At 45.5% G+C, this 23,320-nt stretch overlaps 1 protein-coding gene and 1 long non-coding RNA gene across 3 annotated transcripts in view; one reads left to right on the top strand and one right to left on the bottom strand.

Annotated features, from left to right (window-relative positions):
- ELAPOR2 (endosome-lysosome associated apoptosis and autophagy regulator family member 2) overlaps nt 1-21,643 on the bottom strand; it is a 152,942-nt gene extending 131,299 nt beyond the window's left edge. Inside the window, exon 1 of one of the 2 annotated variants that reach the window (XM_054017049.1) lies at nt 21,015-21,643. In XM_054017049.1, the coding sequence (XP_053873024.1) occupies nt 21,015-21,200 (186 nt within the window). In that variant the 5' untranslated portion in view covers nt 21,201-21,643. The remainder of the gene's footprint in view (nt 1-21,014) is intronic. The other variant, XM_054017058.1, reaches the window with a different exon arrangement.
- Nucleotides 21,582-23,320, top strand: part of LOC128831028 (uncharacterized) — a 31,469-nt gene continuing 29,730 nt past the window's right edge. Inside the window, exon 1 of the long non-coding RNA XR_008443726.1 lies at nt 21,582-21,671. This is a non-coding gene — a long non-coding RNA (uncharacterized LOC128831028). The remainder of the gene's footprint in view (nt 21,672-23,320) is intronic.

Genomic DNA, 23,320 nt, shown 5'->3' with positions numbered 1-23,320 from the left:
TTGGTACTACTCAGGGTATGTCTACACCAGAAATGTTACAGCTGCGACGCTGTAGTGCTGTATTGTAGACACTACAGCAATGGAAGGAGTCTTCTGTCCCTGTAGTAAATCCACCTCTCCGAGAGGCAGTAGCTAGGTCAATGGAACAATTCTTCCATTAATCTAGCGATGTCTATACTGGGGCTTAGGTCAGCTTAATTACATCACACAGGGTGTGAATTTTTCCCCACAGCCCCGAGCTATGTAGTTAAGCTGACGTAACTTTCTAGGTAGTATGCAGTGTAGTTGTAGCCATGTTGGTTCCAGGATATTAGAGAGACAAGGTGGGTGAGGTAATAGCTTTTACTGGACCTTGCATTTAACTTTAACACTCATAATACCTTTCCCAGAACTGAAGAAGAGATCTGTGTGGCTCAAAAGCTTGTCTCTCACCAATAGAAGTTGGTCCACTAAAAGTATTACCTCACCCACCTTGTCTGTCTAACTTTGGTAGACCAGCCTTCAGATTCTACAATTAATGTACCTATCTCATAGACCTGGAAGGTCATCGAGTCCAGCCCCCTGCCTTCACTAGCAGGACCAAGTACTGATTTTTTGCCCCAGATCCCTAAGTGACCCCCCCAAGGATTAATTCACAATGCTGGGTTTAGCAGGCCAATGCTCAAACCACTGAGCTATCCCTCCCTCTCCAGCTCATCAGTTACATATTTTGATTTCTCTTCCACAGAAGTCTACTAATAATTAAGCCTCAACCATTTAGCTGAAACACATCCACTTCCCACCACTGGATCCTTTTGATCCACTGGTAAGTCTGGCAGTTACTTTTAACTACGCATTGATTTCACTTTGAAGCTAAGAAACTACTACAGCGAATCTTGAAAATGTTTACACCATTGTGTCAGCGTGGTTACTCACAGATGCACAGAAAAGTGAATCAAGCCTGTGGTTCTGTAATAAATCGTAGCTCCTAAAATACTGACTGAAAGTCATGAAAATAATTTGTTTACAATATTGATTTTGAGTTATAGGGGGTTAAAGATTTTCTCAGCAGCATCAGCATGAGAGCAGATCAAAACATTGACAACCCTGGAGCCAATGGCAGCATGCTGCATGATTAAGGACAGTCCTCTGGAGTTCATTAGGAGAAAGAGAATGTCCCTTAGTGTTTAGAGTGGGGACTAAAAATAGGGATTTCTAGCTTCTGTTTGTCTTGCCACCACTGATTCATTGTGCGATCAGAAGTGAATCACTGAACCTCTCTGTGTTTCAGTTTATTCACCTGTAATACTGCTGTAGTAATATTTACCTATTTCATCGGCATGTTGCGAGGCTTAAGGTAAGATCCCACGAGCCGGGTAGGTGAAAAATTCCCACTCAAGTTCCCCATGTGTAGGTCTTGCAGGACTGAGCCTTTAACTGATGTTTTACAACAGCTTTGGGAACCTCAGATGGAATGCACCAGGGGTCTGATCCAGTTTCCATTGACTTAGATAGATACAAAATATTTTTAATAGAAGATTAAAACACGTTAGCCTTAGTCCAAACCTGATGACCCTTCAAAAGTGCTGTAAAATGCACCTCCTCATTCAGGTTCCACTAGTGACATAGCTAAGATTTTCCTTTCTCTAGTAGCAAAGCTCATTGAAAATAAAAAATGAGTTTAATGAAAAAACCCGAGTTATTTTTTGAGATGTAAGAGAAGGTTTGGAACAAATTGATACATGAAACAGTATTAAGTTACCAGGACCAGATGGTATTCACCCAAGAGCTCTGAAGAAAGTCAAATAATTGCAGAAATATGAATTGTGGTATGTGACGTATCACTTAAGTCAGCCTCTGTACCAGAGGACTGGAGGCTCCAGATGTGATCCTGCCAATTACAAGCCAGTAAGTCTAACTTCAGTACCAGGAAAACTGGTTGAAACTATAGTTAAGAACAGAATTATCAGACATTTAGATGAACACAATATGTCGGGGAAGAGTCACAGTTTTTGTAAAGGGAAATCATGCCTCACCAATCTATTAGAATTATTTGCAGGTGTCAACAAGCCTGTGAACAAAGGTGATCAAGTGGATATAGTGTACATGGGCTTTCAGAAAACCTTTCAGGAACCCTCTTACACAAAGTAAGCAGTCATGGGCTAAGAGGGAAGGTCCTCTCATGGATCAGTAACTGGTTAAGAGATAGGAAAAGAGTAGGAATAAATGGTCAGTTTTCACAGTGGAGAGAGCCAGCCCCCCCACCCCTCTCCCACCAAGGATCTGTACTGGGGACCAGTGCTGTTCACCATATTCTAAATGATCTGGAAAAAAGGGTAAACAGTGAGGTGGTAAAGTGTACAGATGATAACTATCTTGCATAATTTTGTAAGTCCAAAGCTGACTGCAAAGAGTTAAAGGGTTCTCACAAAACTCAGTGACTGGACAACAAAATGGCAGATGAAATTTCAGCGTTGATCAATGCAAAGTAATGCACAGTACAAAACATAATCACAACTACTCAAACAAAATGATGGGGGTCTATATTAGCTGTTACCACTCAAAAGAGAGATCTTGGCATCACCATGGACAGTTCTCTGATAACATCTGCTCAATGTGCAGCAGCAGTTGAAAAAACTAAGAGAATGTTAGGAACCATTAAGAAAGGGATAGATAATCAGACTGAAAATATCATAATGCCACTATATAAATCCATGGTACGCCCACACCTTGAATACTCTATGCAGTTCTGGTTGCCCCTTCTCCAAAGATATTAGAATTTAAAAGAGTGCAGAGAAGGGCAACAAAAATTATTAGGGGCATGAAACAGCTTCCATATGAGGAGAGATTTAAAAAAAAAAAAAAAAAAGACTAGAACTGTTCAGCTTACAAAAGAGATGACTAAGGGGTGGGGGAATGACAGAGGTCTATAAATCATGACTAGTATGGAGAAAATGAATAGGGAAGTATTATTTACCACTTCACATAACTAGGGCCCAACCAAATTCACAGCCATGAAAAACGCACCACAGACCATGAAATCTGGTATTTTGTGTGCTTTTACCCTATACTATACAGATTTCACGGGGGAGACCAGCGTTTCTCAAATTGGGGGTCCTGACCCAAAAGAGAGTTGCAGGAGGGGTCACAGGGTTATTTTAGGGGGGTTGCGGTACTGCTACCCTTACTTCCGCGCTGCCTTCGGAGCTGGGCCGCCGGGAGAGTGGCATCTGTTGGCTGGGCGCCCAGCTCTGAAGGCAGTGCCTCATCCACAGCACCTCAGAAGTACGAATGGCAATACCATGCCATGCCACCCTTACTTCCACGCTGCTGCCTTCATGAAATTTATTTTTTAAATCCGATGACCGTGAAATTGACCAAAATGGACGGTGAATTTGGTAGGGCCCTACACATAACACAAGAACCAAGGGTCACCCAATGAAATTAATAGGCAGCAGGTTTAAAACATAAGGAATGCACAGTCAGCCTGTGGATCTCATTGGTAGGGGATATTGTGAAGGCCAAAAGTATAACTGGGTACAAACAAAAATTAGATAAGTTCATGGAAGATAGTCATTTATGGACCTACTAGCCAAGATGGCTAGAGATGCAGCCCCATTCTCTGTGTCCCTAAACCCAAGCTAAAAGCTGGGACTGGATGATAGGGGATGGATCACTCAATAAATTGCCCAGTTCTTTTCATTCCCTCTCACCTATCCATATGGATTCTGAACTTCTGCTGCGGTGCATCTCATTTAATCATGTAAACCACTGCAAAGTGGGTCTAATATGCTACCATTCTAACCTCAGAGCATTTTCACTCACTTTGCAGTGGGTGTGATTGACTACAGGAGGTGAGAGGCAACAGAGAATGGAGCCCACAAGCTTTACATATTCTATACTTCAGCTGAAGGGTGACTAGAGGTCCCGATTTTATTGGGATTGTCCCGATATTTGAGGCTTTGTCTCATATAGGTGCCTATTAACCCCCACCCCATCCTGATTTTTTGCACTTGCTATGTGGTCGCCCTATGCACACGTCAATATTGCACAATGGGGTCCTCGTCCACAACTAGGGCACCTAGGCATGACGACAATATGAAAAATAAAAAAAAAATAGTAATAATGAATAGACACGGAGAATAGCAATTAAGGGATTAAGCAATTGAGCTTCTTGGGAAAGGCTTACAAATAAACTAAGAACACCAGAATTTTGCAAGTATTTTTGTTAATCATGCAGTTGCAAGAACTCAAGGAGACCTCATCACAAGACAACTTCCATATGCAAGATCACCTGTGTCCTTTTGCATTGAGGGCAGTCATTTTTGTGCCTGTTATTCACAGTCAGTGAATACTATAAGTCATCTACAGATCACAATGTGTGCGAGTTCACACAAGATGAAAGCTCACACAAACTGTCAATACAGTGTACAAAAAGTTACACATGCCAGGACTGGAACACACTTTGGTTTATTATACAGGCTTAATGCTCATCTTCTAAATAAAGAGCCAAACCATATTTGCAGAGCTATTATAAGACGGTTGCAGCTGTCCTTCTGTCTGTCTGGGAGGCCACACCCCCTCACTACAAATCCTCTGGAAGATCACAGTTCAGAGGGGAATTAGCACTGGGTTCACTGCCACTCAGCAGGGTAATCCAGTACTGAGTCTCGGGGCCCTGGTCCTCCAACTGGACAGGGCACCAAACAGTTAGGGGGCTCTAACCTACAGTCAGGGTAGAGCAGGAATGTCCACAAGCCCCGGGCCTCCGCAGGGTGAGACAGCAAGCAGTTAGGTGGCTCAGGCCAGTATTCAGGACAGAGCAAATGAGGAATCTATTAGCCCAAGCCCTCGAACAAGGTGGGCAGCAAAGTCAGGATGCTCAGGGCTTGTACTCAGGACCGAGCAATAATGAGTCTCTACGCCCAGGCTCTCAAACAAGGCGGGGCAGCAAACAGTCAGGGTGGGGTGGCAGTGGTAGGGGAACGCAGGCCCACCTGACTCCACTGTGTCCCAGTTCAGGGCCTTAACAGGGGCAGAGTGGTCTGCCACTGGGTCAGCAGGGAAATCCGGCTGCAACACACGGACCAGCGGTCAGTCAGCTACACAGCCAAACTATATTCGGCTCTCCTGGGCTACTTCCTACACTCCCATTTGCGGGGGGTACGTGGGTTCTGGGGTCATCGTCCGTCTCGCTGGGGTAAACAGATAACAGCAGTCCCAGCAACTCCTCGAGGTCTCCGGCGACCGACAGCTCTTGCAGTCCCTCCAGATCTCAGGTGCTGCAGCGGTTGCTGTCAGGTCCAAGCTCCAGCAGCAGGTGAGAGACGTCCTTTTCCTCCGGTGGCTCCCCTCTAACGGAGCTGGAGGGCTGGCCTTTTATACTTCTGGTTCCTGTTCCGCCCTTCTGCTTCTGATAGGGCGGCTGTGGGTGTCCCGCCTCTGCACACTGGGGGGGCTCGCAGCTGTCCCTCTGTCCATCTCTGAGGGAGGCCATGCCCTCTCACTACGGTTATATCATCATTACCATCAAAAAGGCCAGGCAATATTGAATGCAATCATAATTTTAATCAGAATGCCAATATGCTGCATCTAATTCACTACTTTCCTTTCAAACCTGTTGATCTCTCCCCTAATGATGGGGGAGGGGAGGGGATTATTTGTTTTCAAAAGACAGCAAATGCAAAAAAAAAAAAAAAAAAATCTGTCTGCATTATGACTTCAATAGGAGTAATATTACCCAATTGATATATAGCTGGGGCAAAAGTTACAACAAATGTGTGTCACTTATTTAGGAGGATTCTACAATTTGAATGATCCATTTATGGCAACATGAACATCTTTTTTGGCTCACATGTGTGTGTATATATTACAAGATGTGTATCTCTTTCCATATGTTTGTTAAAACAGTGATTCAGTCAATGGTCTGAATAAAGTTTAATTTCTACAGTTACAGTATCTGAAGGAAAATCAATCTCCAATGATTTGCTGCACAAAATATTGCCAAACAAGCCTCATGTCTCATTCTGCACTTACGAAGGCTTGCAGGGTATTTATCTGGAACAGTATAAAAGTAATATAATTTAACAAGTTGTCCTTTTTAATCTAGCGAGACTCTGAACCAGTGCCAGCATTAGTCATTTGAGGAATCAATGCAGCCCTTTTCATTGCATTTCCTCTATCATAATGCAGTCCCAAAGAAACAGGTCCAATCTGCTACACAAATTAAAATTTAAAAGAGCATTTAGAGGGACATAGTCAGTTTTAGGTCCCCCATATGTAAAAATCAAAAAAAAGTGTCTTTTGCCAAAAACCCAGGATCAGCCAAAAAGTTTTCAAGACATTTAAAAGAGAAGGATGTTTTATGATTGAAATCAAGGCAAAGGTGTGATATTAAGCTGATGTTTCTCTAAATATTTCAATGGAACTACTCAGGTGCTTAACTTTAAGAACTCACTTCAATGCTTTGCTGAATGGGGAGCTTTGCAAAGCATCAGTTTCAATGTTCCACCTGTACCAGCAGTTAGTCAACTTCCCATTGTTTGTGTGGGTTTCTCATACCAAAGCAGGGGACAGAAAAACATTTCAAAGCAACAACTTTGTTACCAGAGGGCAATTCTGCATGGTGGTCACCTGCCTCCTATTGTGCCATTTTTATACACTCTCTTCTTTTCTAGGATGTTCTTCAAAACACATTTTCTTCACCTTTCCTTTATTCCTCTGAGAAACGCTAACAGGTTAAAAAATCAGGGTCCAGATCTTCAGCTGGTGTAAACCGGTATTCCACTGACTTCAATGGAACTGCCAATGTATATATACTCCGGAATCTGGCCTGAATTTCTTTGTCACTATTTACACAGCTTTGTTTAGTTTTGGTGTGTCCCAGAGCTCAAAACAATAGAAATAGACTAATCAGTTTTACATTTCCTTCCATTCACTCTCAGCCCTTGTCTACACACAAGAGAGTTATACTGTTTTAGCTACTCCAGTATCGGTAAAGCAGTACAACTCCCCTCGTGTGGAGCCAGTTATACTGATATAAGTGTGCTTATGTGTGTATAGCTTATTCCTGTATGGGAAGGGGAATAAGATTGATCAGTATAACTGCATCCACACGACAGTGGTTGTGCTGGTATAAATAATTATATCAATAAAAACTCATCACACCCCTAATCAATTGTTATACCAGTACAATAACTGTGTGCAGACCAAGCTTCCTGTTCCCAAAGGCTACAAAGTTAGGGTGCTAACATATCAAGAGAATAGTTTGGTTTGTTTGGGTTTTTTTAATTTGTTTCTTTTGAAATTAAATAAAAGCCCAAAAACACTTCTATTGACTTTAGGGTTTGTGAAAGCCCAATTTTGCAAAACTGAAGGTCATGACTAGATCCCGATTTCTGCAAACATATGCTTTATTCATAAGTATTTGCCAGTATTTTATGTAAGAATAGTGCCAGATTATAGATTGTTTGGGAACTGTTCATTTAGCATATTTGCTATTCATTACTTTTAATGAGTGACTGGCTGCCAGCATCACATGGGACTTTGTCTGCTCCCAGACTGGATGACTGAATGTTTTCAAAGAAGAAAATAACGGATAATATAGAAAATAATGCACTTCCTACAAATTTTCAGATGATTCATTCAAGCTAAACTTGGGAAATTCTGGAGATTTGTGAACATTTTCATGACTATTTCATTTTCACTGGTGCACGAGATGTGATAGGACCCCCTGTATATCAAAGGCATGAATTACTTGTCAAGTGTTGGTGAATCACTTTTTGTATTCTCCTACCAGCCTCTAGGCATGGGTAGGTTGCAGAATTTAGCCCAGTAACTTCAATCGGCATTATGCCTGTGTATCTGAGGGCAGGACTGGGTCCAGTGTGAGTGCATAACAACTGCACATACCTGATATTAAGCAGCCAAAAGCACAAATAAAAATTGGATGCTATCTGGTTAAGAATAATTTGTAGCTTAAGGAGTAAGAAGGATGGGTGGATGGTTTAGGAGAAGCCCTCTCCTAAGGCTTTTCCCTCTCTTTCACTGCCATCCAACCCATAAAACTAGCTCCGTTTTTAGGCAGTAACAAATTCAAAGCTTACTACCAGCTACATTGTGACTTGGTTTACAGGCTTATGAAGGGGAATGAGAAATCCCACTAACATCCCTACATGTTACTCAGACCTTGGGTCCAGATGTGAGCAGGTGTCGTTCCTTGCACCCACTTTCCCCCCTCCCCAGAGCAGTCAGGCAAGGAGTGATGGAGAATGGGTGGAGCCTTGCCACCAACCCTCCCTATTCCATGACCAGCACAACTAAACCAACGGGAGTGTGAGTGGGTCAACAATTTGTAACAGCATCATTTCAGGAGGTTAAAAAATCCAAACCCACTTTGTGTTATCAATCTAAATCCATAAAGAATTCTAGCTTATTTGAAAAAAATGTGTCAAACTAGAATCAGACTATTTACACGGGAATGTACATGTCCAATTTGCTCTGGTACACACCACTGGCAAAAATTTACTCTGACAGAAAGCTGCCAATTATTTCTCAGATATGAATGGATCCTGCAGTGCCATATTGTGTCTTTGGTAGTAAGCCGTCACTAAGAAAAACCATTTTACTAGGGTTACCATTCGTCCGGATTCCCCCGGACATGTCCGGCTTTTTTCAGTTAAAAATAGCATCCGGGGGGAATTTATCAATGTCCGGATTTCCTCCCCCCCCCCCCCCCCATGCAGAGCGTGCGGGGCTTACAGAGCAGCCGGCCGGATCGTGCCACTCGCACGGGGCTCCGGCAGCCAGAGCCCTTCCTCCACTTCCCCCTCCTCTCCCCTGCAACTTGACACCACTCCACTCCCCTCCCCCTCTCTCTCCCCCTCCCTACTGCCGGCGATCTGCGAATGCAGGGCGGTGTACACCTGCTGTTCGCCTCGGGCCTCCGGCAGTCTGGAGCTCCAACCCTGCTCCCCTCCCCCGCTGCCGAGCGCGCCGCTCTGCAGCACAGTAAGGGGGTCAGAAGCGGCAGGGAGGTTCTGGAGGGGGTAGTCAAGAGACAGGGAGCAGGGGGAGGGTTGGATGGGTCAGGAATTCGGGGGGGGGCTGTCTGGGGGTTGGGGGTGTAAGGTTTTGGGCAGAGTACAGGTGGGGGGGGTCTCAGGAGGGGGCAGTTAGGGGACAAGGCACAGGGAGGCTTAGGTAGGGGGTGGGGTTCTGGAGGGCAGTTAGGAGCAGGGGTCCCAGGACAGGGCAGTCAGGGGGACAAGGAGCGGGGGGGGTGTTTGGGAGTTCTGGGGGGAGGCTGTCAGGTGCAGGGGTGGGGAGAGGGATCAGAGCAGTCAGGGGACGGGGGTGTGGATAAGGGTTGGGGCAGTCAGGGGACAGGTAGGGTCCTAGGGGGCCAGTTAGGATGTGGAGAAGGTCTCAGGAGGGGGCAGTTAGGGGACAAGGCACAGGGAGGCTTAGATAGGGGGTGGAGTCCTGGGGGGCAGTTAGGGGCAGGGGTCCCAGGAGGGGGTAGTCAGGGGACAAGGCGTGGAGGGGAGGGTTGGGGGTTCTGAGGGGGCAGGAAATGGGAGGGAGTGGAAGGGGCAGGGGCGGGACTAGGGCAGGACAGGGGCGGGGCTAGGGCGGGGCTCCTCCCATCCTCTTTTTTGATTGTTGAAATATGGTAACCCTAATTTTACTATTTACTCATTAAATTAGCACTTCAGGATCAAGCTAGCCCAACTGTTTCCAGACCTTTCAGTAGTTGAGAGGCACACACTTAGATCCCATCTACAATGTAATTATAGCCTATGGGAGGACCTAGTTACAATGTTGTAGTCTGCCAAACTGTTAGAACACAATTCAGTCTTGTGGCCTAGAAGGTTTCGCAGAGTAGCTTTAGAGCAAGTGTAATATCTAATGTAACTCCACTGACATGAGCCCACTGACTTTAATTTGACACTTGAGGTGAAGACCAGGCCCTGTTGAAGTCAATGGCAAAACTCCCATTGATTTCAATGAGATCAGGACTTCACCAAGTGTTTTGCAATTACTTCCTGAAAGTGTGTGTTTCCAGGTGAAATGCCAGTGACCGTAAACATTAAACAAGAATTACAGCAAAGTTTGCTTATCATAGTGCACCTTCAGTATTTGACACCAAGCATTCCAAAATCATGAGTCAGGCCACCACAAATCATGAGACATGTTTAAAAGTTTGGGTTCCTTTTATTTACCACCTTGGTTTTGAGCTTTTAGGGTTCACATTTTCCAGGTTTTTTCCACAACCAGGAGGGCCAGGGTGACAGACCCAGGCACAATCCAGACTAATGAGTAGCTGCACCACCCCTGCCCTGCAACCTTGGGTGCCTTACAAGGTTTTGTTGAAGTAGCTCCCACCTGGGTCGCGCACAAACAGCCTTCCAACATGCAAGCCACACGCTGAGTGCCTACAACACAGAGGATAAAGATATGGGGCCTGATTCCCATACACTAAGGCCCATTTACACTGCTCTGGCTGTGTAAAAGTATAAATGGGAATCAGACCCTGGAGAATGACATTTCAGGATTAGAGGACTAAGCATTCAGCTGCACATTGTAGCTGGTCTGCAGGTCTCAAAAAGAAATCCAATCCATAAAGTAACTGGGAAGGCATTGTCTTGGTGAAAGATTGAACCCTGGCAGTGGAACTTCTTCCCTCATGAAATCAGAATAGGTGTAAGTCTTTCCTTTTTTAGAGCCCAATACAAAACAGGCCAATTGAGAATTCAGAGTGTCAATACCTTTTATATCTCCCCAACCCTAGATATATGACCCAACCGGAGGAAAGGAAAGAAAGTGATCCATATTTGGATAGGATAATGCATTTTTAAAAATCCTGTATTCAGTGCCAGATATGGGTGCTAAGAGACAGACCCAGCCAATCTGGTCTATTTGTCTTATTCTCACTGAATCAGGAAATATGTTCACTATGAACTGTTTGCTACAGTCCAGCTATTATTTGAGCAGCTTGGGTGGAGGTAGTTATTGCCTCGCTAATCAGAGTACTTAAAAATAGGCAAGTGCCAGGACCGGGTGCTTATCTACTAATATGGTGTGCAGAGAGGAAGCCTGTCAAGAAAAGTAAAGTTCTAAGAGCTGAGTCATCACTCCACTACACCAACATCAAACTGGTGTCGCTTAACTGAGTTCAGGGCAGCACAGTCTTTCCATTGACTTCATGGGGCCTTGGATCACACTCAAACTGCATATATTAATCATAAGTCCAGGTGTAAAAGAACTATTAATAGGACACCTGCATTTTCTCTTTAAAGGAAGGTTTGTCAACTTTAAAGATTTGGCTAGAACATGGTGAGTAAGGGGAGAAGAATGTAGCTGGCTCAGGAAATCTTATTTTCTTTTTTCCTCATTGGCTTTAAGGAAATGCAGAGCTAGAGGTCAGCTCACCAGAAACAAGCAGCATTTGATCAGGACGGTACTTAGTCCTGCTGTGAAGGCAGGGGACTGGACTCTATGACCTTTCAAGATCCCTTCCAGTTCTATGAGATAGGCATATCTCCATATAATAAATAATATTAACCTGCCAGCAGAAGAGAGCCCTGAGTGAAAAGGCCTGAGAAAAAGTACATGTCATAGATTTCTGATTTAAGGTTTTTGTTTTGCAGGTGGGGGAGGGAACTGTTGGTTGGTAGTTTTTGCAAAATGTAGTAATATTAATACACTTTATAAGGAAGGTGTGATCTGTGCGAGGATGACCATCTGAGAAACTTCAAGACAGGGGCATCATTATGGACAGTCCAAGGAAAACATCACCTCAGTGTGCAGATATGGTCAAAAGGCCAAACAAAACTTTAGGATTATCTTTAATCATCATATCAACAAATCTACCTGGTACTCCAGAAAGGCTAACTGGTTTATTCCCAGCATCATACTTAGCACCTATTTTAAATATAGGTGTAACATTTTTTTGCTACCCTCCAGCACAGTGGCTATTTTTATGAGATTGCACATTTTTGTTAGCAGCTCAGACACTTCATTCTGTTTTCTGTTCTATTTAGACTCTTATGCTATACTATTGCTATAGTATCCGAGTACCTAATGAACACCACTATCTAGTTCTGGTAACTTGTTTTTGGCTGAACTATCAATTTGTTCTAACATTTCCTCTTTAGATACTTCAGTGTCTAACAGTGCCTCATCTTTATTCCCTGAAGGGAACAGATCTGGGATAGCTCTCTCTCTCCCCCCAACATCTTCTGTGGAGAAGACTGGTGCTGGTGTCATTTAATATCTCATAGACTCAGACATTAAGGTCAGAAGGGACCATTATGATCATCTGGTCTGACCCCCTGCATGCTGCAGGCCGCAAGACCCTTCCCTGGACTCTACCGTTGAAGTCCCCAATCCTGTGTTTTAGTGACTTCAATCGGCTGAGACCCTCCTGCTAGTGATCCCTGCCCCATGCTGCGGAGGAAGGCGAAAAACCTCCAGAGGCTCAGCCAATCTACCCTGGAGGAAAATTCCTTCCCGACCCCAAATATGGCGATCAGTAATACCCCGAGCATATAGGCAAGAGTCTCTAGCCTGACCCTTGTTGGCCATTATGCTGTTCATGTACCATTGCTTGGTTTTCCTTGGCTACTATGTTTTATCATTAAACCATTCCCTCCATAAACTTATCCAACTTAATCTTAAAACCAGACAGGTCCGTCGCCCCCACCGTTTCCCTCGGAAGGCCGTTCCAATATTTCACCCCTCTGATGGTCAGAAACCTTCGTCTAATTTCAAGCCTAAACTTCCCCCCGGCCAGTTTGTATCCATTCGTTCTCGTGTCCACATTAGTACTAAACTGGAATAATTCCTCTCCCTCCCTTGTATTAACCCCTCTGATATATTTAAAGATAGCAATCATATCCCCCCTCAGCCTTCGCTTTGTCAGACTAAACAACCCAAGCTCCTCTAATCTCTTTTCATACGACAGGTTTTCCATTCCTCTGATCATCTTAGTCGCCCTTCTCTGCACCCGTTCCAGTTTGAGTTCATCTTTTTTAAACATTGGAGACCAGAACTGCACACAGTACTCCAAATGAGGTCTCACCAGCGCCTTATACAACGGAAGCAGGACCTCCCTATCTCTACTAGATATACCTCGCCTAATACATCCCAAGACCGCATTGGCTTTTTTCACCGCCACGTCACATTGTCGACTCATAGTCATCCTGCGGTCCACAAGGACCCCTAGGTCCTTCTCCTCTTCCGTTACTTCTAACCAATGCGTCCCCATCTTGTAACTAAAATTGTTATTATTCGTCCCCAAGTGCATCACCTTACACTTTTTACTATTAAATTTCATCCTATTTCTGATACTCCAATTCACAAGCTCATTCAAGTCTCCCTGCAGAGTATCCCTATCCTCCTCCGAGTTTGCAACTCCTCCCACCTTCGTATCATCCGCAAACTTTATCAGCCCACTCTTGCAATCGGTCCCGAGGTCAGTTATAAATAGATTAAATAAGATGGGTCCCAAAACCGAACCTTGAGGCACTCCACTAGTAACCTCCCTCCAACCCGACAATTCACCCATTAATACGGCCCGCTGCATTCTCCCCATTAACCAATTCCCTATCCACCTCTGGATTTTCCTATCGATCCCCATGTTTTTCATTTTAACCAATAGTTCCTCATGGGGTACTGTATCAAACGCTTTACTGAAATCCAGGTATATTAGGTCCACCGCATTTCCCTTATCTAATAAGTCCGTTACTTTCTCAAAGAAGGAGATCAGATTCGTTTGGCACGATCTGCCCTTCGTAAAACCATGCTGTAATTTATCGCATTTGCCATTAACTTCAAGGTCCTCAACTAGTTTCTCTTTCAGAATCTTCTCCAGCACCTTGCACACTACTGATGTTAAACTAACAGGCCTATAGTTACCCGGGTCACTTTTTTTCCCCTTTCTTGAAAATAGGAACCACATTGGCTATTCTCCAGTCTAACGGGACTACCCCCGAGTTTACAGATTCATTAAATATAGTCGCTAATGGGCCTGCTATTTCCCGCGCCAATTCCTTCAATATTCTCGGATGAAGATCGTCCGGTCCACCCGACTTAGTCCCATTAAGGCGTTCTAGTTTTGTTTCTACCTCGGATGCGGTAATCCCCCATCCCGTATGCCCCTCTGTAACGGTGCTAGTATCCCTAATACCTTCATTGGCCTCATTAAACACCGATGCAAAATATTCATTGAGATATTGCGCCATGCCTAGATTATCTTTAATCTCCTCTCCGGCTATAGTCTTCAGCGGTCCCACTTCTTCTTTCTTTGCTTTCTTCCTATTTATATGGCTGTAAAACCTCTTACTATTACTTTTAATTCCCCTTGCTAAGTCCAACTCTTCCTGGCCTTTGGCCTTTCTCACTCTATCTCTACATTCTCTGACTTCACTAAGGTAAGTTTCCTTACTGATCCCTCCCCTCTTCCACTCTTTGTACGCTTTCTGTTTTTTCCTAATCGCCCCTTTCAGCCGGTCGCTCATCCAGCTCGGTCTAAGTCTCTTGCTTAGTAATCTTTTCCCCTTTTTGGGGATACAGGCCTCTGACAGCTCTTGCATCTTTAACTTAAAGTAATCCCAGGCTTCTTCTCTGCAATGTCTTTATCCTCCTTAATTGCCTAGTAGCAGTATTACCTGAGATTGTCTTGAAGAGCATGCGGGAGAGGAAGGGGGTAAATACATTTTGGATTCTTTTCCTTTGCCTTCTGGTCTCTGGGCCTTTAGGGTGCAGTCACTTCAGGTTTTCCTTCATTATGAGGGTGAGAAACTTATTTCAAATGAAAGCTGAGATTCTCATGCAATCTCTTTAGTCCAGAAACTGGGGCTTTAAGAGAAAACAAATCACCAAAAACTGCAAGACTTGCAATAAAAAAATCACAAGAGTCGGCAACTCTATCAGCAGTTCCAGGTAGAGCTGGCCAAAACTTGGGAATTTCGATATTTATGAATTTGCATTCATTCCGATTCAGACCAAAAGCAAAAATTTACCAAAGTTACTTGGCAAACTGAAGACAGCTGAAATTTTTGTTTCAGAAACACCGAAATATGGTGTTCCTGAAACTAAATGTGCTGCTATTCACTGAATAAGGCTCCCTGACAAAGTTATGGACCCTGAAACATTGGCAGATTTCCAATGGAAGCCTGCATGTTTCAGTGAGCTTTTGTCAAATCTGAAATAAATTCGGCTAAACAGTTCATTACAACAAATCGGCATTTTCCAACATAACAGTTTCATCAGAAAGTTTCCAACCTGCTCTAGTCCTGGGGACCCATTTTGCCTTTCATTGGATTCCTGCCTCTGCAATAACCACCATGGCCCTGCTCCTGGGCTTATGAGTAAGTAGCAAGTGTATTTCCTACTCATGTGAATGGACTCATTAACATCAGTCTACCTTAGGTACGTATATGGCCCCCCCCATCACTGTTGTACCTGAGTCCCTCACAATCATTAATGTATTTATCCTCATGACACTGTATGAGGTAAGGAAGTTCTATTAGCCTCTCTGCCTCAGTTCCCCCATCTGTAAAATGGGGGCTAAGAGTTGAATGCTCAAAAGGAGCTAGGTTCCTAAGTTCTATTGCCCAATGTCACACAGCAAGTCTGTGGCAGAGCAGGGAATTAAACCCAGGTGCTAGGTTAGTACCTTACCATTGGACCATCCTTCCTCTCAGTGAAGCTATTCACATAAGGATTGATCATGCAAGTAAGATTTGCAAGATAAGGTCCTATAACTTATTTCCATGTCAATAAGACTACCTGTGTGAGTAAGCATTTCAAGCTCAGGCCCTAGAACCGTAGTGCCAAGCTTTAAAGTTTCCTTGGCGCTCACTGTACTTTATCCGATGGACTACTCTCTCTGTTACAATTCTCCAGCAAACAGCAAACACTACAGAGCACCCATTTAAAAAAGATGAACTCAAACTGGAACGGGTACAGAGAAGGGCCACTAGGATGATCAGAGGAATGGAAAACCTGTCGTATGAAAGGAGACTAGAGGAGCTCGAGTTGTTTAGTCTGACAAAACGAAGGCTGAGGGGGGATATGATTGCTCTCTTTAAATATATCAGAGGGATAAATACAAGGGAGGGAGAGGAATTATTCCAGCTTAGTACTAATGTGGACACGAGAACAAATGGATATAAACTGGCCGTGGGGAAGTTTAGGCTTGAAATTAGACGAAGGTTTCTGACCGTCAGAGGGGTGAAATATTGGAACAGCCTTCCGAGGGAAACGGTGGGGGCAAAGGACCTGTCTGGTTTTAAGATTAAGTTAGATAAGTTTATGGAGGGAATGGTTTAATGGTAAAACATATTAGCTGAGGAATACCGAGCAATAGCAGGTAAATAGTATAATGGCTAACAAGGGTCAGGCTGGAGACTCTTGCCTACATGCTCGGGGTCTTACTGATCGCCATATTTGGGGTAGGGAAGGAATTTTCCTCCAGGGTAGATTGGCAGAGGCCCTGGAGGTTTTTCGCCTTCCTCCGCAGCATGGGGCAGGGGTCGCTAGCAGGAGGGTTCTCTGCCAATTGAAGTCACTAAGCCACAGGATTTGGGGACTTCAACATCAGAGTCAAGGGAAGGAGTAGGGACGGCTTTGTGGCCTGCAGCATGCAGGGGGTCAGACCAGATGATCATAATGGTCCCTTCTGACCTTAAAGTCTATGAGTCTATGAGGTTAACACCACATCAGCAGCCCACATATTTTACTGATTTTGCCTGACCAGAAGACAAAGTGGGGGAAGCAATTCAGAAAAGAACAACAAAATGTTTAAGAGGTTCAGAAGAGATTAATTTATGAAGAAAGGTGAACAGTAAAAAAAAAAAAAAAAAAAAAAAAAAAAATGAATCCCCAAAGGTGCTGAGCCCCCTCACTCCTGATGAGGTCAGTGGTACCCTGTAGGTGATGATCAGGACCTGGCCCCAACTATATAGAGCTTGGCTACAAGACAAGTAAGAGGGGAGGCACCACATTGTACCTTTTTCAATGAATCTAAACACCTATGAGGGAAAGAATAATTTAGGCTGGTGCAAAGGTCAGTAACTAGGAGAGATGAGAGGAAATTAAGAGGAGGTCAATTTAGGATGACTATTAATTAACGTTTCCTAACAATGATATCTTCATCAAAAAAGATATCAAGTTAGTTTGACAGGATCTATTTTCCATAAACCCATATTGATTTGCATTAATTACATTATCCTCCTTTAATTCTTCATTAATCAAGTCCCGTATCAGCAACTCCATTATCTTGCCTGGGACCAATGTCAGACTGACAGGCCTATAATTACCGAGGTAACCCCATTTACCCTTTTTAAAAACTGTCTCAACATTAGCTTTCTTCCAGTCTTCTGGAACTTCCCCAGTGCTCCAAGACTTATTGAAAAATCAACACGAACAGTCGAACGAGCTCCTCACCCAGTTTGTTTAAAACTCTTAGATGCAAGTTATCTGGGCCTGCTGATTTAAAAATGTCTAATTTTAGTAGCTTCTGTTTAACATCCTCCAAAGATACTAGTGGAATGGAAAAAACGTTATCATAGGCATATCATGAGACTGTGTCATCTGTTTTTCCCCCAAATACAGAACAGAAATATTTATTGAACACTTCTGTCTTTTCTGCATTATTATTGATAATTTTATCATTTCCATCTAGTAATGGAACAACGCCATTGTCAGGATTTTTTTGTTCCTACTATATTTTTAAAAATATCCTTCTTATTGTCCTTAACTCTGCTGGCCATAGATTTTGCCTTGTGTACTTTGGCTTCCCTTATCAATTTTCTACAATTCCTAACTTCTGATTTACATTCATTACTATCAACTTCCCCTTTCTTCCATTTGAGAGGATAGATTTTGTTTTTACAGATACCTTTGCTTCCCCTCTAAACCAGGGTGTTTTTTTAACAGCACAGCTTTCTTCCTCAGTTGTGGCTTTTGGGGCAGCTGGTAAAATGTTCTTTAATGATTCCCAATTATCAAATCATATTTTTCTGATTAAATTCTTCCTCTCAGCTGATTTAGCTCAATTGTTTTCTGCTTTGTGAAATTAGCCCTATTAAAGCACCAAGTATATATATTACTGGTCTGGACTCTATTCTGGTTGCATATTATAAATGTGACCAAATCATGATCACTTGTACCTAAGTTATGATTAATTTGTAGTTTTGTGATCAGTTCTTCTAGATTAGCCCTTATCTTAACAGATAAAGAATTCCTGTGTTGTCTGCCCCACTGAGTTAGGAAATTCCATCTATAATGTTTAGCAATTTCAAGGATGTTTTAGTACATGTAGTTATTCCTGTTTACGCCAGCTGTAATTTTGGCCCCTAGTCTATCATAGCTCTAGTGCCTTGCAGGATGATTTCCTGACTTCTGCACTCTTCTTAAACTCAGTTCATTTAACTAGTTGATGCCTCACTAGAAAAAAACAGTGTTACAGATAACTTTTTAAGTCTTTAAACCCCAGGATGTCCATTATCTATATTTAAAAAATTACTGATATTGTAATATATACTCTCACAACAATGGGCGAGAGTCTATTTCTAGCAGAGACCAAGGACTTGAAGCTTTAGGGGACCAAAAATTGGAAAAATGTTGCTCCTCTCCTACAGAAGGGGAGTAATAAAAAAAAAAAAAAATGGTGGCTGTAGCGGATGGAAAGGGCGTACACAAATTTCAAAATGAACTGTATGTCTGTGCATTAAGACGTGCTTTTCAAGCCCTTGGGATAGCCAGTGATAATGCCCCTATCAAGTCTTTGATTTTGACATGCATAAAGAAAAAAAAAAAAAACTACAATACTTTCTAATGACAGCCTGAATCTTTTGATTCAGAAATATGGTGCCTAATCATGCAGTGACTGAAGTAAATCACAATCGGAGCTGTGACACTGATTTAAAGAGGAAAAGAACTGGGTGCATAAACTTAGACTGAGCTATGGTAAAACATGAAGGATTGAGCCTTAGGCATATCCGCCAGAACTAGACTAATTATAGATAAACCACAACTTTTCTGCTTAGGACAATGCAAATCAGCTGATCTGTCACACTGATTCACTGCAAGCCTCCTAAAATGGGATGTCTCTTTCCTCCCACTCCCCAAAAAAATGTTCAAAATTATATTTTGCAGCATATCGCGTCCACACAGGTATGCATGGTGTCTTATAAACATGTAGGGAGGAAGTCTCTATTCCAAAGAGCTTGCAATCTGACTCAACTTTTTTTTTTTTTAAACTAGCATTATCTGCCATACTTTAAAAAAAAAAAAAAAGAAAAAGAAAAACCAATAGTCTCTGCTCAAGAGGAAATTAAAGTCACCACTATTCCTGCCTCAAAGCAGCAGCAAAAGATGAGTTAACCAAAATTTGTATCTTTCCCTACGTGAATGTTCAATCTAGAACACAACTACCCAGGGCCGGCTCTAGGCACCAGCAAACCAAGCACGTGCTTGGGGCAGCACATTTTCAAGGGCGGCATTCTGGCCATTTTTTTTCCCCCCCTTCTTTTTTCTTTTTTTGCTTCGGGCGGCAAAAGCCTAGAACCGGCCCTGGCAGCAGCAGCACGTCGCCCTGGGGCCGCTGCTGTTTGCGCTGCGGGGGAGCAGCACCCGCACCTTGTGGCTGGGCAGGCTCCTAGCGGGGGACACTCGGACTGGGGGCCGCCCCTCGGGGCACACGGAGCCGCCTGCAGATGCCACAGGGCAACTGCCCCCCCCAGGCGGCAGCCAGGGCTGAGCGAAGCAGCCCGAGCCACCCAGGGACTGCGGCAGGGCGGCCAGAAGCAGCAGTGGGGCCATAGAGGGCGGGGCGCTGCCGTGCCGGGCCTGCATCCCGCTCCCTGGGACTCCTCTCCCTCTGGGGCTACCCTGCCCCGGCTCCTCAGCCCCCTGCCGGGGCAGTACCCTGTCTCTGCCCTTCCAGGTCCCGGCCAGTCCTGGAGGCGGGAGCCCTGGCTGGAGGGACCCTGGGCTGAGGCGCGGCCCGGTAGCACTGCTGCTTACCCCGACCCTGCCAGTGCCAGACCAGCTGGAGGCAAGGGGGGAGCAGGCAGAGTCAGCACTGGTGGGGGGAGCCCAGGGCTGGGGCGGCAGGGAGAGCCCAGGACTGGGGCGGCAGGGCGTGCGGGTGGGGGTGAGAGCCCCGGGGGCGGCCAAAGTTTTTTTTTGCTTGGGGCGGCAGAAAACCTAGAGCCGGCCGGCCCTGCAACTACCCCTGCAACTCCAGGCAGCCAATTTAGCATCAGCTAAAGACCGTGATCTCTTCTCTCTTCATAATTTGTACCTTTCTGCTGATTTGCCACAAGTATTTGACACAGTGACAATAAATAGCCAGAGACCTGCCAAATCTCACTTGTTTAGAGGAAACCTCTGTGGTTTTGGATTCATTTTGAGGCTTTTTTTTTTTTTAATCAAGCATCTCACTCTTGGGTTTGGTTACAAATGTTTCAACCAAGACATTTCGAGAGCTCCCTCATGTTTCCTCTGCCATCCCATTATTACAGATTGCTGTCCCGTGAAACAGTGCTACAAGCCAGGGGAGAACAGAAAGTCCTTGAGAGCCTAACGCAGACATTAAATAAAAAGAAAGAGCTCAGCATTCAGCAAAGCATTTTGTTTTATAACGATGCTAAGTCAAGCAGGCCAGGCAGCCAGACCTCAAAACCTAGCGTGACTTGATCCAGAATGAAAACAATCATGTTAAGGCCACAGCCTTTATAACTACTTATGAGAGCACAGGGAACGGGTTAGAAGACTTTGTAACTGCATTCTCAAAGGGCTCCCTTGTTTAAAAGCATTAAAATACAGACGGCACATCGCGCCTCTTTCACAACATTAAAGAGGCATCGTTACCAGTGGGTGGAGGAACAAAACCCACTCGCTGCTCTGCAACCCGGAGCATCGTGCCCCGTATTGCAACAACGGGAAGAGTGTGAAGTGGCTGCTTTGCAAGGAAAGCAGCGGGTCTCACTGAGCCAGACAGGGGGGGTAGGAAATCTCACCTCCTGACACTGAGGCAGCTGCACGCCGGAGGAAGTCTCAGCAGCATCCCCCGTCCGCGCCGTTTGACAGCAGATTAGAGCCCAGCAGCAAATCCAAGAGGGGAAGCAAGAGCGCCAGGGAAACCCCGAGCAGCCGGGACCACAAAACCACCTCTTCTTCGCTGCCATGCACGGCATCTTCTGCATGCCGGACTCTTCCCTGGAGCGGGCAGGACGCCCCTCCTCCTCTGCACCCCAACTTGCTCGCCGGCCGGCCGGCGCACACCGATGGCCGTGGGCTCCCCGCTCCCCGCCCCTGCTGTCTGCTGATGGCAACGGGTTTCCAGCCCCTCTGCCTACGCTGCCAGCTGATGGCAGCGGCTCAGAGCCCGCCCGGCTCTTTGCTCGCCGGGCGCAGTGGGCGTCTCGCTCTCCGCACCGCAAGGGCTGGAAGCTGCCGGGCTCCCTGGGGCTCCCGCTAGACGACACCCAGGGCAGGAGAGTGTCCACGCTCGGGCTCGTCGCGTCCCTGCCCGGCTGCCCCCGCCGCTCGCCGGCCGTAGCGCCCTGGCTTGCAGCCGGCTCTCCAGGCAGTCCGCGCGGATGGAAGCGGCTCCCACCCAGCCTGCGCCCCGGCTGCTCCCTCCCCGGACCGCCAGGGCAGGGCTGACAAAGCCGGTGAGCGACACCGCGCGGAGAGAGGAGGGGCCCGGGGGAGGAGGCGGAGGCAGCGCAGGCGCGTGCCTGGGGAAGGCTCTCCAGCCCCGGGGAGCGCGGAGCCTCCGCGCCTGCAGCGGCCCTGGGCGCAGCCTTGGCTCGCCGGCTGCAGTGCTCCCCTCCGGGGGGTTGGGAGCGACGCGCTGCAGCGGGGGAAAGGGCCACCCCCTCCCCCTCTCGCTCGCAGCCCAGCCGGGGCAGCGGGCTCCTTCCAGTGGCCCTGCCCCCGGGGAGATGAGGGCCACCGGCTGCCTCCCCACGGTGCATCCAGTCTCCTGGGCAGGGCCCGCCGGTGAGGCCGAGCGCTCACATGCTCCTCCCGGTAGCTGCATTAGGGGAGCCCCTAGAGGCCAGGGCCCTGTGGTGCTGGGCACTGTCCACATCGATCCTGGACCTCTCTGCTGCGGTGGCGGAGGTTCAGGCAACATGGATTTTTCTCAGCTAGGCACTGGGAAGAGACCCAGAGTTTATTTCACACACACTGTCAGGGCTGGAGGTTGAGCTGCTCCCCCGGGAACTATGCTCTAAGCTGACTTCGGTTCTGTTTCCATTTAGTGAAAAAGGTGTTTGACATTTTTGGCAAGGGGAGGTAAACTGGTGTTTGCTAAGGACCTGGTTTTCATAACTCATCAAGTGTATGCCAGCATCTTGCCTGTCATTGTCATCGACCTAAGTGCTGCTTCTTCACCTATCTTTGTCTACTCATACCTGTCTAGTGCTCTTATTTAACTTTCAGGTACCCACTTAAATAACCCACCCCCTAGGGCAGCAAACTGAGTCAGGTGTGATACAGACTCACCTGAAGAACTGCTCTGTGTATAGCTTAAAGTTTGTCTCTCACCCACAGAAGTCGGGCCAATAAAAGATATTGGCTCACCCACCTTGTGTCCCTAATATGCTAGGACAGCTACAACTACACTCCCTACAACAGTCTCACCCTGTCTGTGATGGTCTATTTCCTTTTCCATCCTTCCATTTTGCTGAATGAATTTGTTTGCCCTCAACTATTGTTACTACACCTCTGCTCATTAAGGGAGACATTGTCCCAGCCCTTACCCACCTGTGCAAAGGAGGACAGGACTATGTCTCCTGCTTCAGTAGGCTCTGTGTGTTTGCAGGTGTTTGTGAATCAGGAAGTGGGCAGGGAAGGGGAATGAGTGGAGCCCTGACACACACACCCCTCCTTCCCCCCCCCCCAACCAGCTACAGTAGCTAGCAAGTTGTACAGGAGACAGAACTACTCCCCATAAAAGGTGAAGTATCTTATTACTCCCCAAAGCACGTGAGGAACAAGAAAGGAATTGTGATGCTCACTCACAGTTCATGCTCCTGTAAGGTTATAGTCTAGCCCCTGAGGGCCCAAAATTTCCTATTGCTTCAGTATACATTAGATAAGTCCTAGGGTGAAATCTTGGTCCTAAGTCAATGGCAAAATTCATATCAACTTCAAGCAGGCCTAATTTCTAAAAATAAAGTTTGAGAAACACCTAGCAACAAGGGATGCTATAGGGCATTCTCTCTACCAAAAAAAAAAAAAAAAAAAAAACTACAACTATTGTTGGATTCAACATCTCCCCTGTATCAAGAAAGCCAAATACTAATGCAAAGAA

Source organism: Malaclemys terrapin, chromosome 1, assembly GCF_027887155.1.
Source record: "Malaclemys terrapin pileata isolate rMalTer1 chromosome 1, rMalTer1.hap1, whole genome shotgun sequence".
In the NCBI taxonomy this organism is placed as follows: Eukaryota; Metazoa; Chordata; order Testudines; family Emydidae; genus Malaclemys; species Malaclemys terrapin.
Note: the sequence above shows the minus strand (reverse complement) of the source record. Positions and strands in the feature narration are given on the sequence as shown.